The 21187-nt window shown below is 35.1% G+C and overlaps 1 protein-coding gene across 1 annotated transcript in view; it reads left to right on the top strand.

The window, feature by feature from the left end:
* Positions 1–21187, top strand: part of lrp1bb (low density lipoprotein receptor-related protein 1Bb) — a 930516-nt gene that overhangs the window by 422184 nt on the left and 487145 nt on the right. The window contains exons 8-11 of the mRNA XM_030124596.1: positions 118–340; positions 3934–4126; positions 4241–4384; positions 15426–15662. Coding sequence (XP_029980456.1) covers positions 118–340; positions 3934–4126; positions 4241–4384; positions 15426–15662 — 797 coding nt within the window. The remainder of the gene's footprint in view (positions 1–117; positions 341–3933; positions 4127–4240; positions 4385–15425; positions 15663–21187) is intronic.

The following is a 21187-nucleotide window of genomic DNA, read 5'->3' as shown; positions in this document are numbered from 1 at the left end:
AGTCTGCATACTTTGTGTTGTAATCATCTGTATTCAGAAGTAACTCTTTTCTTCAGCAAAGGCAGAGTTGCATGTTTTAGTGAATTTAATCATTGAAACCCCCTCCTCCATCTGCAGAATGCTCTTCTTTACCGACTATGGGAACGTGGCCAAGGTGGAGCGCTGCAACATGGATGGGACTAACCGGACCCGGCTGGTGGATTATAACATTGAGCAGCCCACTGCTGTGGCGTTGGATGTAGTGAAGAAGCTGTTGTACTGGGCAGACGCCTACCTGGATTACATCGACGTGGTGGATTACAACGGCAGGAACAGGCATACCATCATCCACGGGAGCCAAGTGAGTGTCACATTTCACTGCTACAGCAACTGGGATTTTTATTTTTTTTTAATCTTTTTTTTTTAATCTTCCTGGGGCTGCACATCAACCACTACAAAAACAGGGTAAATCTTACCAGACAATTGGCCTCTCTTATCAGTGCTTTCTCCCTCTTCACTGGAAAGACTCTAAAATGTTACATGAGAGGGAGTTACTTGGTTAATTTTCTCATTTAGGGCACTGTGCTTTATCACGCCAAGACAGGTCTCATATCTGCTGCTTGTTTTAATTCTTTATTTTCACCGAAAGTTCTTTTAAACAGGGAGTAAATGCTTTATTAAATTGGAGGAACTGAAGTACGTTTGGGGCTGTTTGCAAATGAGCCTATCAATACTTCCTCTCCTGTAGTACACCTCTGAGGCCTTTCATCACAGATTATGACTATTCATTAAAATATCCTTTTAAGCACAAAGGGTTCTCACCCTTTATGGTGAACGGGAAAACGCTCATTTCGAGCACAGTTTTTGTATACGCAGGTGTTCTTTCTTTGCATAATCCAGTCCTTCGTTAGCTTGTGGCCTCATTAGACACGGGTTATTCACGTCAGTAGCTCTACATTACAAATGCCGCTTAGCTCTTTGTCGTTTTAGATACACAGTGTATCTAAGACTGCTTTGAAACTTCTCAGCCAAAAGTAGAATGCTTATGCCAATCCCGTCGAGAGATGCGGTCGAGCGGTTTGTTATTTATTTATTTTTCTGACGCATGTTTCCCAGTGCCCCTGATGTAAGGGCGCGGCCCAGTGAGCTTAGGTGTACTTCCTGTGAACACAGCTCATCCAGCCATGTCGCTCTGTGTGGATGTCAGCCTGCTAAATGTAGCATGGAGGCGCTGGTGTCAAGTCCAGTGGCCTCCCCGAAGAGCTTCTGACCCCACATGGGCTGCCAAATGTATAGTCACCTCTCACCTCACATATGTTGGCTGCGTATCTTACAGTGACAAGCCTCCAGTTCTGCCATGTTACTGATTTAACTTTATTCCTGTTGTGGTTTTTATTACCCCGCCCCCCCAAGGGGAGGGAAGGGGCTATTTTTTTTGGTTTGGTTTGTTTGTTCTTTTAACACTCTAGCAGCAAAACTATTGGTTGAAGTCATACCAAATTGGGTTTATAGATTGCCAGTGACCCAGAATAGATGTGATTACATTTTGGGAAAAGTAGGTCAAAGGTAAAATTTTTAATGAATATTTAAAATCTTTTTTTTTTTTCCCTATTTACTAATAATGGTCCAAATGTGTTTATGCTGACTTCAGCACATGCATAGACATGGTGACATCAGCTGGCTCTATGCCAAAAAAAGCTATAATATGTGCAGGGGGTGGGGTTTGTTGTGCCTGGAAACTCTTGTTGATATTGTTTTCATGAACATTGTAGCCCCATGATTTATTATTTACATTATGACTTATTTATATCTTATTAAATAACAACTGGCGACATTGGTGACATTTCAAATGCCTGTAGCAGCAAAACTATAGGTTGACTTCGTACCAAATTGGGTTTATAGATTACCAGTGACCCAGAATACATCTGATTACATTTTGGGAAAAGTAGGTTGAAGTTACAATTTTTTAATGAATTTTTAAAATCTTTTTTTTTTTCCCCATTTAGTTACATCAGCACATGCATAGACATGATGACATCAGTTGGATCGATGCCAAAATAAGCTAGAATACATGTGAGGGGTGGGGTGTGTTGTGCCTGGAACCACTTGTTGATATTGTTTTCATGAACATTATAACCCCATGATTTATTATTCACATTATAACTTATTTATATCTTATTCAATAACAACTGTGTCATGTCTCCTCAGGTGTGTTAGTCATGTTAATGTTTCATGTCTCGTCGGAGGTTTTCAGTGTTTTGTCCTTGTTTGATTTGTCACTTTATGTTCCGTTAGAGTCGTTGACATTTGGTCCTGTCTTGCACTTCCTGCTTTCTTTTGTACACATCTCTTCCCTCTTGTTTCAGACTCTCACTTCCTCCCCTTGTGTGTTTTCCCGCCAGTGTGATTGTTAGCCCCACCCCTGATTGGTGTCACCTGTGTTCCCCTCCCTCATGTAGAAACAGTCCTGTCTGCCTTTGTCTTGTGCCAGTTCGTCTCATTCTGTCAGCGTGTTCACGTCAAGCGTCCAAACCAGGTTTTTTCATGTTTGTCAGTTTTTGCTTCAGTTTTTCTGTGAGGCTTTTTGTGGATCATAGAGACTCTTTTGAGTAGTTTTATATATCCTCCTTGGGAGCACCTTTTGTTAAATCACTTTTTCAGTATTAAACTACTTTTGTTAAAATCTTCAGTTTTTGGTGAGTTCTGCTTTTGAGTCCACCATTTTGTATGTCAAGGACGATACAAACTGGTGACATTTCAAATGTCTGGAGCAGCAAAAGTATTGGTTGACTTCGAACCAAATTAGGTTTATAGATTGCCAGTGACCCACAATAGATCTGATTACATTTTGGGAAAAGTAGGTCAAAGTTCCAATTTGTTATGAATTTTTAAAATCTTTTTTTTTTCCCCAGTTACCTATAATGGCCCGAATTTGTCTCTGCTGTTTGTCTGTGCTGACTTCAGCACATGCATAGACATGATGATATCGACTGGATCGATGCCAAAATAAGCTACAAGACGTGTGAGGGGTGGGGTTTGTTGTGCCTGGAACCACTTGTTGATATCGTTTTCATGAACATTATAACCCCATGATTTATTATTCACATTATGACTTATTTATGTCTTATTAAATAACAGCTGGTGACATTTCACCTGTCTGTAACAGCAAAACTATTGGTTGAATTCATACCAAATTCGGTTTATAGATTGCCAGTGCCCCAGAATAGATGTGGTTACATTTTGGGAACAGTATGTCAAAGTTAAAATTTTTTATGAATTTTTATTTAAATCTTTTTTTTCCCCATTTACTTACACTGGATGAAATTTCACGTCTGTAGCAGCAAAACTGTTGGTTGAACTCATACCTAATTGGGTTAGTAGATTGTCAGTGATCCAGAATAGATGTAGTTATATTGAATGAATGAATGAATGAATCAATGTTTATTTCAGTTAAATACAAAACATACATATTAAAAAAACAAAACAAACAAACATAAAATTAACACAATATTTTGGGAAAAGTAGGTCAAAGTTAACATTTTGTATATATATATTTTTTTATTTAAACCCCACCCACCCCATTTACTTATATTGGGAGAATTTGTGCATGTCTGTAGCAGCAAAACTATTGGTTGAATTCATACCAAATTAGGTTTATAGATTGCCAGTGACCCAGAATAGATGTGGTTACATTTTGAGAAAAGTAGGTCAAAGTTCAAATTTTTTATGAAAATCTTTATTTTCCCCATTTCCTTAAAATGGGTGAAATTTCAATGTCTATATAAACATCAATTTTGTTTCACTTTTCTTCAGACTTGGCTCATATATAGAGGTCATTGATACGCTGACATCAGCACACGCATAGACATGATGATTGTTGTGCCTGGTACCACTTGTTTACTTTTGGCCGGGGCATGGATGTTAAAATAACAGTATAATCTGCGTGTTTTTCAGGTGTCTTACATTTATGCATTAGCTGTGTTTGAGGACTACCTCTATGCTACCCACTCTGACCCGTCCAAAGGGAGTTCCACTGTGGAGCTGCTGCAGATCCACAGGTTTAACATCACCGCAGAGAGCAGGACGCTAGCAATCCTGGGAAATACAGGAAGACTCCGGGTTTACCATAAACTCATCCAACCGAAAGGTACAAGACATGTCGTATTTATAGGTGAACATGTGCAGCTACAGGATGTGATTCACCCAGACAGCTGCCGCTTTATTGGTTTGTAATAATTTCACTGTGTCGTTCATTTCACAGTCAGGAGTCATTCATGTGAAATAGATTCGTATGGAAAGCCGGGTGGATGTTCACATATTTGCCTTCTGAGTGGAAGCTACAAGTCCAGAACCTGCCGGTGCCGGACTGGCTACAGCCTGGGCCCTGACGGACAGTCCTGTAAAAGTGAGTACATATTTTTCATTGAAAGGTTTGTCGGTGTGTGTTTTATTAACCTCGAAGACCCAAACATCCACCACAAACCAAAGTAGTTGACTGATCTGAAGTGTTGGGTAACTTTACAACCACTAATCCTATCAATACATTTAAATAATTCAGGTAAAATGCAGGTTTTCACTTTTTCAGCATCATCACATGTTTGTGTATTGGACATTCAGAGGCTCTGAAGTGAACCTGGAAACACTGAACCTGTTTACAGGACCATAAAAATCCAATAATTCAGAGTTAGCAGATAACTGTATTGCAGTCTTTCCCAAATAGGGGTATGTGGAAGAAGCCCAGGGAGTACTTGAAATTTTTTTTGGGAAATACATTAAATAATGAATGAATTTATTTATTTATTTATTTAGTTTTTAAATTTCACTTGTGTACAAAACACATACATATAAAAACATACAATTACTGCTATTATCTGACAATGAAAGTGAGAAAGAGAGAGAGGGGAGTGAGGGGGAAATAAGAATTGTTGTAATAACGCAAAAATATATAATAATAATCATAATGATGATAATAATGATGATAATAATAATGATGATAATAATAATAATGATACCAGTAGTCTAATTTGTTAGTATTATTATGGTGGCAGTAGCAGCAGAGGCAGCCACAATACAACAATGAGTTGAATAATTTAATATTTGTAATATTGTACTTGTATAAATTACTATCTGTTTGAGTTTATATGAATTAATTTAAATTAATTTGGCTGATATGTAAGATTTTCCCACATATAGAGCTACAGAGACACCTATCTTAACTTGAATTCACTCAGAATCATCCCTTTTAGAATACTGTTAAATCCGAAAATATGTTTTTAATTACTTTTTTTGTACTTTTTAAAATTAAATAATGAATGATTTTTTATTTTTATTTTTTTAATTTCAGTTATGTACAATACACATACATATAAAAACATACAATTACTGCTGTTATCTGACAATGAAAGGGAGAAAGAGAGAGAGGGGAGTGAAATAAGAGGGGAAAAGGGAAAATAAGAATCGTAATAATACAAAAATATATAATAATACCAGTAGTGTAATTTATTAGTATTATTGTGGTGATGGTAGCAGCGGAGGTAGTCACATTACAACAATGAGTTAAATAATTTAATATTTGTAATAATGTGTTTGTTTCAGTTACTATCTGTTTGAGTTTATATGAATTAATTTAAATTAATTTGGCTGATATGTAAGATTTTCCCACATATAGAGCTACAGAGACACCTATCTTAATTTGAATTCACTCAGAATCATCCCTTATGGTTGTGCGAAGGTCTGGGTGCATCTAGTAGTCATTTAGAGTACTGTTAAATCAGAAAATACATTTTTAATTACTTTTTTTAGTACTTTTTAAAATTAAATAATGAATTTTTTTTTTTTTTTTAACATTTCAGTTATGTACAAAACATATACGTATAAAAACATACAATTACTGCTGTTATCTGACAAAACATATCACATTATACTTTTTACGTGACCACGTGAATAATCTGATAACTCCATAAATCAGATAATGATCAGAGTTTTAATGTGTTTGTACACAGACTCATTGTTATATTCTACAACACTGAATAAACACTGATGCTTGTTTCATATTTAGTTATTTCTAGATTTTGCAGAAAAACTTGTGTTTTTTTCATCTTTTTCTGTTGGAATACAGTAATCTTTGAAATTACTCTGACCTTTTCTGAACATCAATCAATCAATCAGTTTACTACAAAATAATTACAAACAGTTAAAATTGACAATTTATTTTACTAGATACGTTTTGTAATAGGACATCCCAGAAGCAGTCCTCAGCTGATAAATGGGGGCACAATTAACATTATAATCTTTAATAAACTCAAAAGTTCAAAATAATTACAAACACATTTTAAAATATTTACCTATCTGCCTAACGGTTGTTCGTTTCCTTTTCCTTAGTCCTATTGTAGTCATCATCTTCCAATATTCTCAGATAATTTAATAGTCAGACTTGAGGCTTTATCCACATAAATAGAGTTTACATGATTTGTATATCAGCCATCTACAATCTGAATGAATTGAATATAAGAAAATACCTGATTTCCAATGAAAAATGCAAAATGAGAGTATGATATAGTAAAAATGTTATGGTATAATAAAAATGAATGTGAAATGTGAAAAAAAATCATTTGGAAGTCACAGCTAAAATAGTTCAAGTCAAATATGTGATTATTATTCTAAATATTATTGTAAAGATCAACACAGTATGGTCCGTCTACTAAAGAATGCATCCTTTGTTACCTTCTGTGTGACTTTTATTTGAAAGTGAATGGCAAGATTCAAATGTCCAACCCATAAAGCCACTGCCAGTCATGTTTTACTGGTTTTATGTTTTGGATTTTACACAGTATTCCTGATAAACTGCATCAGGGTCGTGGGAAACGGTAACATATTGAAAAGTAAGATGCCTGTGTGAATAGTTTAATATCCGTTTTAAGACTTTGGACAACAGAATAGCCCCCGTGTTTTCTTCTTGATGACTTACAGTAAAAAATAAGTCAGTTTTATTGCATCTGCACATTAAATGAGTTGCCAGCATAAGCGGTGGAGGCAGCCTCAGTGAGAAGAGAAAAGTCGAAGGGAGATTTTTAATTTCTCAGCAATATTGAAAGGAAGTTCTCGCTACCACAGTAATAATAAATTTACGATGGTGTTTTTCCTTGTATTAGTTTCATCAGGGCCACGGCTAACCATAAGACACTTCTTCCATCTGCCTGTGACCACTTTAATGTTATTTTTCTAGGACAACAGAGTAGTCCCTCTTCTTAAAATATGATGAAATGACATGCAAGGGGCTCATACAACACAATTCTCCTTAGAGAAAATAACAGTTTTCTAACTTAGAAAAGATTATAATGGCTAATACTTTAATAAAATATGTAACTTATCAATACTTTGTACATTTAAAGACATAATATGTAAGATTTTCCCACATATAGAACTACAGAGACACCTATGAGGCATGAGCTTCATGTGAATTCACTCAGAATCATCCCTTATGGTTGTGCGAAGGTCTGGGTGCATCTGGTAGTCATTTAGAATACTGTCAAATCAGAAAATAAGTTATTTATTTATTTATTTATTTATTTATTTATTTATTTATTACATTACTTTTGTTTATTGTTTTAGTGTATGGAACAAAACAAACATAGAAATAGTCACAGGTACATTCAGACATTTACATTCAGTTTACTGTCCACAGATTGGATGAAAAAGTCCCATTTTTTTCCCAATACTTTATGGTTTAAATGTCTTTTTCTTTTTTTTTTTTTTTAATTAGTGATAGTTAACGAGACATTGTGGACAGAAAAACAACACCACACAAACAAAGGGAAGATCAAACAAACAAACAAACCAAAAACAACAACAACAGAGTTAAATCAGAATTTTTTAATTTTTTTTTTTTTTATTGTTTTAGTATAAGAAACAAAACAAACATGGAAATAGTCACAGGTACATTCAGACATTTACATACTGTGAACTATCCACAGATTGGATGAAAAAGTCCCATTTTTTCCCCCAGTTCTTTATGTTTTAAATTTCTTTTCTTTTTTTTTTTTTCTTTTTATTAGTGATGGTTAACAACACATTGTGGACAGAAAAATAACATCAAGAACAACATCACATAAACAAAGAAAAAATCAAACAAATAAACAAAAAACAACAACAATGACAGAGTAATGACAAACAACAACAATGACAACATCGTATTACAAAGAAAAAGATAAATGTAAGGAGTAACTAAACAATACAGCTTGGTTAGGGGCGCAAGGGGAAGAGGGGAGTGTGAATGAAAGCGAGAAAGAGAGAGGGGAGAGTGAGGGGGAAATAATAATTGTTGTAATCACACAAAAATATATAATAATAATACCAGTAGTCTAATTTGTTAGTATTATTGTGGCAGTGGTAGCAGCGGACACAGCCACAATACAACGAGTTAAATAATTTAATATTTGTAATAATGAATTTGTATCAGTTACTATCTGTTTGAGTTTATATGAATTAATTTAAATTAATATGGCTAACATGTAAGATTTTCACACATATAGAGCTACAGAGACGCCTATCTTCAAGTGAATTCACTCAGAATCATCCCTTATGGTTGTGCGAAGGTCTGGGTGAATCTAGTAGTCATTTAGAATACTGTTAAATCAGAATTTTTTTTTTTTGTACTTTTTTTTATGGCTTTATTATAACAAACAAAACAAACGTAGAAATGGTCACAGGTACATTCAGACATTTACATTCTGTTTACTGTCCACAGATTGGATGAAAAAATCCTGTTTTTTCCAATACTTTACATTTTTAGTTTCTTGACTTATGACTTGGTTTGTGCTACTATTCAATCTCCGACGTGCACTGTGCCCGAATGAGAAGATTCAAATTGTAAATGGTGTTCTATTCAATAAATAAATAAAATAAATAATTTTTCAATAATATATCGCGGGTCAAAAGTTTAGATGGATTTCACAGCCCCTTTTTTTTTTTTTTTTTTTTTTTTAAACCGAGTTGGTGCATGATTTATTATTTGAAATATAAATACCAATTCATCTCTCATTGTCTGCTATGTTGAAAGCCGCTCTTTTTCTTTTTTCATGTATGTTTTTTTATCTGTAAATTTTTAATCACAGACTTGCATAACTACACACGCCAGAAAAGAGGCAGAAATACAATAAAGGGAATTTCAGGGAGTTGCAGTTTTAATATATTCATGCATGCGCTGCTTCTAGTCCCAGATAGTGTTTTAATAGGAACATACATGCACTGACATTATTTACATCAGCTCACATCTGTGGACACGTACACGCTTTAATGACTCGACTCACTTTGTTTTCTCATCTGCTGTAGATCTGTATAATCTGTGGATGTTGTGCATAGACGCCGGAGGAAAACACGCTGTATGTTTTGTCTTGTTTACAAGGATCCACATTAGTGTCGCAGCCGCTATTACTCTTGGAGTGTGTGAAAAAGATCACACTGTTCTGTTCAATGAAAGGCTACAGCTACTCATACACACATCACAACATTACAGAATGTAATATGACAGTACAACCAATGACAAAACACATCCTGAGAATCTAAGAGTTAAAATGCATGTAGTTACTTCATTTATGGAGAAAATCAGCACAAAATTGTTATTAAATATTATACTAATGTAAGGATTATAGTAAGTAAATGTGGTAATTATTTGTTAGTATCATTAATATAATGATGTATATGATATATGTATATATTTAATCTGGTATTCATATATTTTGTAATATTTAATAGATGATGTAATATTAACTTAGTGATTGGAAGGAGCTAAATACATTTATGACTAATGAATTTGTAACTATGGAAGTGGGAGTAAATAAATTCTAATTCTTCCCACTCCCTTTTGGGCAAATATATCTTATATATTATTGGTTATCTTTATTTTTATTTTTTATAAATTTAAATAAATAGATTTCCATGTACATATATGTATCAGTGTAGATCTATGTATGTAGGTATGTGTATATGTAAGCACATATATGTACAATTATTACTACTATTTTTTTCATTATATGTGATGTTACAACCAATACAATGACAAAACACATCCTGAGATTCTACTAATTAAAATATGTCATTTTTTCATTTATGGAGAAAATCAACACAAAATTTACTAACATACCCTTCTATATAATAATTATTAATATATTCACTACAACAATATTATATTATGTAAGGATTATGGTAAGTAAATGTGGTAATTATTTGTTAGTTTCATTAATAAAATGATGTGTATGATGATATATGTATATATTTAATCTAGTTTTCGTATATTTTGTAATATTTTATAGATAATGTAACATTTACTTATTGATTGGAAGCAGCTAAAAAGAACTATGGGTTGTAATAAGATCTAATTCTTCTCATTCCCTTTTGGGCAAATATATGTTATATATTATAGATTATATGTATTTATATATAGATTTCCATGTATGTATCCGTCTAGATCTTTGTATATAGGTATGGGTAGATTTATATGTAAACACACATATGTACAGTTATTACTATTTTTTCCACTATCAACACTGTACATTCTTTTTCTTTTTTGTTTTCTTATTACTTACACATGCTCAAAATAGATGATTAGTAAGAAAGTCAATTAGTTTCCATCCAAATCCATCTCTCATTTAATATTACATTAATTCAACATCATACGATCATTCTCACATACATTACGGCCAAGATTTATCCTGCGCAGCAACTACTTTGCATTTACAGTGTCTGATGACTACTATTCTGTTTTCAATGTTCAGAATTAATTGCATTTATCTTTTCATTACCAATGCAAAAATAATTATCATCATTGTTACTGTTAGTGTATTTTTCATTTCCAGTGTTAAAATGAATTTTCCATTTCAGTTGAATATGCAGTATTTAATTTGTTTGGAAGAATATGTAGCATTATGGAAAATTTAATAGAAGCAATTGTCTTAACAGTTCAGAGAATGCATATACAAAACTGTTTAGTACAATTTTATTGCAAAATTAGGGAAACATTGTTAAAATTGAACTCTTGTGTCAGAGATAAGACTTTATTTATCCTGCTATGGAGAGATTTCACAGTTAACAACAGCAACAAACAACAAACAATCCCAGAGAGAATAGACGGGTAGAAAAAACACATAAGTGAAAATGAAAAATTTAAAGAGAAAAATAAAAAATGTGGTGTAAAGAATTTGAATTAAAATTAAAAAACAGTCAAGGTCAAGGATTATTTATATAGCACACTTAAAAACAGACACTCTTGTCCCAAAGCGCTGTGTATAATCATGAAACAGGATAGGAGTAAAAGACAATAAATCGAATAAAACAATACTGGCACATAGTTCATGCATTAAAAATATTACAATGATAAGTAAAAACACTAAAGACAATCTAAGACAGTGTTTTTCAACCTTGGGGTCGGGACCCCACGTGGGGTCGCCTGGAATTTTTAGTAATCGATAAAAATGAGAAAAACAAAACTTACTAGTAAAAAATATATGGTGAGTTTAGAGTAACAATCACAATACATAAAAGACAAACTGAAGCTGAAACTGCGGCACTGTGGTTCTGTTTATCTGTCAAATGTTCAATGTGGTCAGTTTCAGATGCAGCAGCTCTTTCTTAATTCATAGTTTGAGTTCTTGTTTGTTCAGTATCAATTTGCAGCCTTGTAAATAAATGCCTCCGTCCACACTAATATACATTACATAGCCTAAATGTCGTCTAAAATTAACATTTATTTGCAACATAGTATAGCAAACTATTACAGAATCAAAAACAAATTAATTTTAGCAAAAAAAAAAAAAAAAAAGGCTCCATTTTGAACGTCTGGGGTCGCCAGAAATTTGTGATGTTAAAATGGGGTCATGAGCCAAAAAAAGGTTGGGAATCGCTGATCTAAGATAATTCAAATGTCCTCCTCAGCTCTTACTAAAAGCCAGAGCAAAAAAGTGAGTTTTAAACAGTGCTTTGAACGTCTCAGCAGAGGTAGAGGTTCTAATGTTCAGAAGGAGAGAGTTCCACAGATTAGGACCAGCAACTGAAACTGCCCTGTCCCCTCTGGTCTTCAGTCTGGACCTGGAACAACTCAGAACCAACTGGTCAGTGGACCTAAGAGCCCTGACTGGAGTGTGTAAAGTTAGCATTTCAGTTAAATAGGAAGGTGCAACAGTGATTCCAATCTTTCAAGCAGTCAGTCGTGTATTTTTGTGAATTTCTCTGGGCGTTGGTACCAGCCCTCTGTAATAATAATAATAATGGATTGGAGTTATGTAGCGCTTTTCTAGACACCCAAAGTGCTTTACCACCACCACCAAACATTCATACACCATTGTGGGTGGCACTGGAGGCAGGGAGGGTGAAGTGTCTTGCCCAAGGACACAACGGACTGACTAGGACAGAGCGGGATTTGAACCACCAACCCTTCGGTTATTGGACGACCCACTCTACCACCTGAGCCACAGCTGCCCCATATCCTATCCACCAATACCCAAAGCCATGGTGGTAATAATAATAATAATAATAATAATAATAATAATAATAATAATAATGATGATTAATAGCTTTATTTCTATAGCACCTTTAAAAACAATGTTTACACAGTGCTTTGACAGACAAAGCAGAGGGCACAACAGCAGGATACAAGATGCAAGTAACAATACTAAAACATAAGCAACACAATAAGTGATGTGTACAACAAATGCAAAAGCATGACACTTTGAATAAATTAAGTGAATCGTAGTAAAGAGAGCAGGGATAATGTAACACGAGGCTGTCAAAACAATGTAAAAATGAAGGAATGAGATAAAACATCATGTATGAGAATATAAATTAAAAATCAAACAGGATAAAATTAAAATTAAAAAAGGGACAGACATCACATAAAAGTAAGTCTTTAAAAATGTGTTTTAAGAAACGATTTAAAAGTTGTCACTGATTCCTCAGCCTTATCTCCTGGGGCAGGCCGTTCCAAAGTCCAGGGGCTCCTGATGGAAAAGGCCCGGTCACCTTTAGATTTAAGCCTGGACTTTGGAACAGCCAGGAGCCCTCTGCCCCCCCCCCCCCAAGGATCTAAGGCTGCGGACTGGCTCGTAGTCCACTAGCATCTCCTCTATATAGCTCAGGCCCAGACCCATTCAGGCTTTAAAAGTGATCAGTAAAATCTTAAAATCAATTCTGAGACACACGCTGAAGTCCGTCTGGATGGTGCAGTGGCTAGGATCCTGGATGGACGGCTTCTCCTTGAAGTAGGCTGCTTGCTTGTTCTTGATGAAGCTGTGGGTCTTGAAGTAAGGGATGCTGGTGGCTGAAGCTGAGAGAAGCTCTGAGACTGTTCCAGTCTGGAGGAACTCAGCTGTGGCTCCATTCACACCAGCTGACAGACCGCTCAAGTTGAGTCTCATCAATATCCTGTGATAACTAACCTTTGAGCTCAATTAAGAAGTATTTTCCATAGAATGTAATATTCATGTACACCAAATCCTTATGAAGACAATAGAATATCAGAATTATTGATTTGAAAAGTTAAATCCACAGAAAGTGAAAGAAAAAAATCCTTCACAAGCAGCTATTTCATGTTGAGACCTATTTTTGGTTATGTAGGGAAAAAAATTTATATTTTTTTAAGATTAGTGACAAAATAATCTTTAATTCCAATGAAGCTGTGCTTAAGCAGAGGGTTAAATGCTTTCTTTCAGAAATTTCCATTGGTTTAGGTCATTGGATTATTTAGTTATTAAAAAAAAACATGTTTTTTGAGAAAAGTGAAATTCCCTACATAACCAGCACCATCTGATATTAAAATGCTTAAAAAAGCAATTCACACCAATTTTTCAGACAAAATGATTTTTATAATGATAAAAGGGTGTGTAAAAGGTCATAAAACTATACTGAAAATAGAAATATATGATTGAGATTTCAAATTATGGCAATGATAATTAATGTTATTATTCATTCTTAGAGAACTTTCCAAGGGACTGAATTTAGTTCATATAAAAAGTTCCGTAATTTTCTTGAAAATCCTTTATTGGCAAACATTTTAATGGATTTAGAAACTTAAGATGTTTTACTATTCAACTACAAAAAGTTTGAAATCATTATCTCAATTCTAATTTTTTGATTCAAAGTCAATAGGTGCGTGACTTGACCCACAGGAAACCAATGGAGGGAAGCCAGGACCGGGCTGATGTGATGTCATCTGCTCAGACCAGTGAGATGATGGCATCTGTTTCAGTATCACAACTGAAAGAGTCGGATCAGTGCGTCCCTGCTTTCCATATAAATATCATGAGTCATCTTCATGAAAATCGCAGCATATGCCTGAAAATGACAGCGTGAAGGCAGTTCTGCACGGCTGCGTACGCTGATATTGACATGTGCTTGTAAAGGTCATGTGTCATATTAGCTGATGGTCCGACTCGGGCGTGTGCGCGTCATCGCTGACAGTGATAAAGATGAGACACGTGGACACGGGCCTGTTTTAAAGTGACGTTCCTCTATCGACCTGTCCCCGGCCTGATTGATTATTGTCATAATGAGGTTTTAAGTTTGTCTGCATTTGTACGCCGCCCTGATCAATCGCTGGACATTGTGTAGTTGACAATAAAAGGAGAAAATCAAATTGATGACACAATCTGAGGGCCCCCACCGCATTTCGATCGGGGGTAACAAAGCATCGGGAGGTTCGGCGTGACACATTTGATTTATTCCCCCCTCGTAGATGTTCTGATGACACTAGCTATCTGGCTCTCACTCGCGCCTTCCCTCTCCCTCCGCATAATGAGATTCGGTGCTAAATGGTAGCGCTTCTTCATACGGCAGTCACGGTGGGGTTTGATATCTGGGTCTTCTTGCAATGCTTAATTGTCTCCTGGGTAGTTGGTCTCTCCCTCACAAAATGATAAATTGAAGTGAGGCATGTGTGGTCCTCACCCCCAGCATCCCAGTCTCTTGGGTAGGGGCTGAGAGTGAAGAGAGGTCTGCTTCTCTCACTGGAAGCCCTCCTTCATTCCTCCTCTCGCCTCTCTGGAGGATCCCAAAGGGTTCGAGAACATACAGCCCCCTGTGCGGCTGGCGGGCCGCCGAGGAGCTGCCTCAGCTTTCTAGGCCTTTCTGTTTGTCTTTTTACCCAGACGCCGTGATATTTTAGATCAGAAGCGCTGTTCGCAGCCAAGGTAAGTACTGCCATTGTCTGTTTGCTCAAGCATTTTCCTGCTCCTGCTGTCAAGGCATCTTTGTAGCACTAGTGTGATTGAGGGGGAAGAGGATCATCATTGGCACTGATTACTGGCTCCATTAAGGTGAATGGATGGCCCCGGTTCTGGCTCACATATAAGAACAATGTGGCCAGTAAGAGGGTTTAATGCTGGGATCAGCATTGATGAATTAGACCAATTAATTGACAATAACAGTAAAAAACGGGTCTGTCCTTTCTCGCCCTGCAGAGCCCAAAAGCGATCTCTTCTTGTTCTATGGGAAGGGGCGCCCCGGGGTGATCCGAGGCCTGGATATGAACGTCAAGTCCACCGACGAACACATGGTGCCGATCGAGGACCTGGTCAACCCCAGAGCCATCGACTACCACGCAGAGTCCGGACACATTTACTTCGCCGATACGACCAGCTTCCTCATAGGGCGGCAAAAACTGGACGGAAACGGCAGGGAGACGATACTGAAAGACGGTGGGTCTAAAGCAGGGGTGTCAAACTCATTTTCTCCCAGGGGCCACAATCGGCCCAGTTTAATCTGAAGTGGGCCGGACCAGTAAAATAATAGCATGATAGCCAATAAATAATGACAACTGCAAATTGTTTTAGTGCAAAAAATAATGTTCAGTTCTGCCAGTATTTACATGTACAAACTATCCAAACAAAAGGATGTAAATAACCTGAAAAAAAAAGAAATTTGTTCGGAAATGTAAGTAGAATTTTATCAATATTATGTCTCGACTTATCATTTATACATGTGCATTACAGATCAGATCTGCAAAAGCACAAAACATTTAGTAACAAGCAGAATATTGTTAAAACTGCACTGAATTTTCTTTAGACATTTCAGGTTGTTCATATTTGTTCAGGTTATTCACATTTTATTGTTAGAGGATAGTTTCTTAATGTAAATATTTTCATAATTTAATGTTTTTTGCACTAAATCAAAGAGAAAAAATTGGTGTTGTCATTATTTATAGATTATTATATTATTTTTGTGTTCAATGCCCTAACTTGTACTTTGCAAATTCATCCCGCGGACCTTTGGCCAGTTTTGGCCCCTGGGCCGCATGTTTGATACCTGTGGTCTAAAGGATTCTGATTTCTTCCCATGAGTGACTTGAAATACCTGAATAAACTACTACTACTACTACTACTACTACTACTATTACTACTACTACTATAGTACTGTTTTAGCCGATTGGAAGAAGATAGTGATGGCCACAGTAGTGGTGTTTATACTTCTGCTTCTGAAATAAGACATGGATCAGGTGTTTATTCAGTAGAATAAAGTGTGTTTGTGTTGGAATTCAACAAACACTGGAATGGAATGGAATGGAATGGAATGGAATGGAATGGAATGGCTGTCATACATGCACACATGATGATTTCACAGGAAATTGTGGTGGTCTCTGATTTTTTTTCCAGAACTGTGTATTAAGAGATGCAGTTGACAAATGAAGCTGGTGTTGGAGTCAGTTATTGGTCAGCTTTACCTGGAGAGTTCTTTGTTCCATCTAATCTGTCTTAAAATAGACAACCAAGAGTCAGGAATAATTACATATTTGGGATTGGTCTGTATACGGGATATGCAAAGTCATAGTCTCCCATAGACGACCTGGATTCAACACAAAACAAAACTGTCCTGAAAAATGAATCAGGCCAGTCTAATCACTCCAACAGCCCAACCCCCCCCCCCCCCCCCCCCCCGTGTGAACTGTACAGACTCAGTGATAAGGAAAGCCACCCTCATCACTGAAGACCCCTCCCCTCCCGTCCCATCCCCCCCACCACTGCTTCATGCTGCTGCCATCAGGCAGACGCTGCAGAACCCCACTGGTCAGGAAAAACATCAACAACAAAATCTTTCATCCCTTCTGCAAGAGCTGCTCTTAATAACACAAAATGGACTGCACTGGGGTTTTAGCGTTTTCAGTCATTTTATGTTTTACTTGTTTTCATCCATTGTTTAGTGTTTTTGAGTGTGTTGGGATGTTTTTAATGCCTGAGTCTGGTTTTTAAATTTTGTCTTACAGCCGTGACAAAAGATGAATTTCTGTTTTTTCTTGGAACAGACGATAAAGTATCTATCTATCTATCTATCTATCTATCTATCTATCTATCTATCTATCTATCTATCTATCTATCTATCTATCTATCTATCTATCTATCTATCTATCTATCTATCTATCTATCTATCTATCTATCTATCTATCTATCTATCTATCTATCTATCTATCTATCTATCTATCTCACATATTTATTTCTGTCTTTGCATTTAGATCTAATCTGATATGTATGAAGTATGAGCAGAAGGAAAAACAAGTTTCAGTGTAAAAACAGCTTCTATAAACCAAAGTGGTCGTATTTAGTGCAACCGTCATTTGCACTTTAACATGTCTTTAACACCTTTGTTTCAGACAATGAGAGTTATGGCATTAATTCTCTGATACCTTTCATCTAAAACATCTTTCATCCCTTCTGCAATAGCTGCTCTTAACACAAAATGCACTGTGGTTTTAGCGTTTTCAGTCATTTTATGTGTTTTACTTGTTTTCATCCATTGTATTGTGCTTTTGAGTGTGTTGGGGTGCTTTTAATGCATGAGTGTGCTTTTTTAAACTGTCTTACACCCATGACAAATGATGAATTTCTATTTTTTCTTGAAACAGACGATAAAGTATCTATCTATCTACAGTCCTGTGCAAAAGTCCTAATCCAACATTCAGTTTGTTGGTTTTTTAAAGTTCTAATGTCCATACATATTTATTTCTGTCTCTGCATTTAGATCAAATCTGATATGTACAAAATATATACAGCAGGAAAAACAAGTTTCAGTGTAAAAACAGCTTCTTTAAACCAAAGTGGTCGTATTTAGTGCAACCTTTATTTGCACTTCAACATGTCTTTAACACCTTTGTTTCAGACAATATGAGAGTTATGATGTTAATTCTTTGATATATATCAAGTTTCATTCAACATGTGTCAGATGTTTCTAATTGTTTGTGCTGTTTCTTATCATGGGGTCAAAGGTCAAACTATATAGTGAGTTTAACCTTTACAACACATTTAGTTCAGTGTTGTGCAGTTCTTTTACGGCTGTGAGCATATTTCCTGTACTTTCCTGTTGGATCTAAAGAAAAAAGACCAAAATAATAAATATGTGTTAATTTCTTACCTGAAAAATAACAAAGACAAAGGTGCTTGCACAGGACGATAGATAGATAGATAGATAGATAGATAGATAGATAGATAGATAGATAGATAGATAGATAGATAGATAGATAGATAGATAGATAGATAGATAGATAGATAGATAGCTTTATTGTCTTTATTGTTCCAAGAAAAAACAGAAATGTATCTTTAGTCACAGCTGTCAGACCCTTCCCTTCAAACTGATCTCATGTATCTAATGCTAGATAAATATATCTATTTGTCTAATATAATAGATAAAAACCAACAAAATATGTGGTTTGACAAGGAAATATGAGACATACTACCTTTTTTTTTTTTTAAATTCTTGAATATTTTTAATATAATTTATACACATCCAAGCTTGGTTACATCAACTCAACATGCATCATTGTTTTTCTTTTTCCTTTTTGCCAACCAAGCACAATTTTTTTTTTTTTTTTACTATGTTGAGAAAATACTCCCAAAAAAAAAGGGAAAAAAACACAAGCTTCAAGTTTATATATAATAATATAATAATTTTTGGTTTGACACTGTTGCGGTCCAACCTCCTCCTTGAATATTCATTTATTGTCGCTCACAATAGCCTCACACTTTTGCCACTGTTCAAAGCGAGGGGACACTTAAGCATTTAGAAGTGGGCATGAGGACGTTCATGGAAAAACACCATCAGTTGGTCACATTGAAATTAGGCTACAGCCAGAATTTTTCCAACGAGCTACTGTGGGGGCTGAAAAAGCCTAATTATCCTGTTGTCAGTGTCCAAAATTCACATCCAGCCATGTTGTTTTTTTTTTTTTTTAGCAGCCAAGAAAATCTCCATGTTGGGTATGAGTTGAACGTGTAATTAATTACAATTAATACAGTGACGGGTCCAGAACGGTGGCCAGAGGGAGTAATGGGAAGATGGTACGTTGGAATCCACATATGGATGTAAATGGAGTAATTATCCATAAAATACAGTGTTTTAACACCATTTATTCTTGTGTCACACCGTGCATCAGTACACCATCCAAGTACTGGAAATGTACAACAGGATCCAGGACCAGCACTAGTGTCCAGCTGTTAAAGAGTAGAGTTACAGAGAGCAAATTAAATATTCCACATAATAGAATAGAATTTATAAGAATAGAATAGAATTTATTAGAATAGGATAGAATAGAATTTATTAGAATAGAATAGAATAGAATAGAATAGAATAGAAAAGACTTTATTAGAATAGAATGGAATAGACTTTATTAGAATAGAATAGAATAGAACAGAATAGATTTTATTAGAATAGAATAGAATAGAATAGAATGTATTTGCCATTTGCACAGATGCATCACAGTACAGGTACATTGGAATTCTTGTGCGTTTCCCTGAGTCACAGAATCCAAAGAAGAAAAAAAAAAAAGACATGAACACAAACAAACAAAACATAAACACAGCTAAAACATATCCAGTTATTGCACAAACACATATATACACTTGTAAAACAGAGGACTGTCCCAGAAAAATAAATAAATAAAATAAAAGTACTGGAAGGTAAAAACAAGTAATTGCACATTTGAATTAAAGTACTGGGAGGAGAAAAAGAACAAAACAGCAGACAATACTCAAGTAAAATATAACAAAAGTGTTTAGTTATAAGCACAGTCCACCAATGACATCAGCTGGTGTTTATTTTTATATTTATAAGTGTTCACTTTTGGTCCCTTTTCTGTTTCAGTGCTTCCATAGGCTCATGGATGTAGTGGTTGTCTGTTTTTCAAACAGTTTTAAGACCACTGAAGTTCTGGGAGTAGCTGGGGGGCACAGCTCTACAGTATGGGTGACAGCTGCCCCCCCGAAGATACACCTCTGAATTATTAAGGGCTGTGGTAAAACAACTTCCGCACAAAAATATGGGGAAGTTTGCTGAAAGTTTTGTCCGAGTATAAAAATCTGAATATCGTTGTGATTTTACCAGTTAATGGTGCATGAAAAAAACAACAAAATACATGTCAAAAAAAAGATAAAATAATGTTTAACACCTTTGTGGTCAGATGAGTACAGATCTCTGAATTCACAATGTTCACCTGAATGCACCTTACTTGACCAGGTAGAATGCAAAGTTTACAAGGTGCACATGAATGCAGCATACATGTGGACAGAAGCAGAAACACGTCACAATACGATACACTTATGGAAAATTGTCTTGGACTCAGAACTTATTTAAACAGAAATATAAACAGAATGTACCAGATCTACCAATGATTCAGTCAGTACATTTAACATAGATCTTGCACATACTACACTGTTAAAAAAAAAAAAAAGTGTAATTTAACAGAATTTTTACTCTTTATTTTACAGATTTTTCCTGTATTTTCAAAATACAGGAAAATGTCAATGAAATGATAAAAATAGACTGATTTTACATGTCAAATGTAAAATAACATGAAAAAACTAACTGAATAACCAAAAAAATACATTGTTTAAAAGAAATTTTTATTTTTTTCACAGAAAAATACAGTTAAAATACATTTCCAAATTAAACTGTTAATTTAAAGTTTAATACTGTAAAAAAATAATAAAACAAAATAAAATTACTGACAATTAACCGTAAAAGAAGTATTTGTTCTGTGAGTTGAACCAGACTTGTTTGTTAATTGACAAATATCTTGTGTAATTACAGGAGGTTTCACAACAAAAATGTTGAATACATGTATTTTTGTGAATGTATAACATGTATAAGCACTGATAAACTGTCCAAATACAGTTTTTATCAGTGGATTGGACAACTGAGTCTCATTTAAAATTATATATATATATATATATATATATAT

Source organism: Sphaeramia orbicularis, chromosome 21 (genome assembly GCF_902148855.1).
Source record: "Sphaeramia orbicularis chromosome 21, fSphaOr1.1, whole genome shotgun sequence".
NCBI lineage: Eukaryota > Metazoa > Chordata > Actinopteri > Kurtiformes > Apogonidae > Sphaeramia > Sphaeramia orbicularis.
Note: the sequence above shows the minus strand (reverse complement) of the source record. Positions and strands in the feature narration are given on the sequence as shown.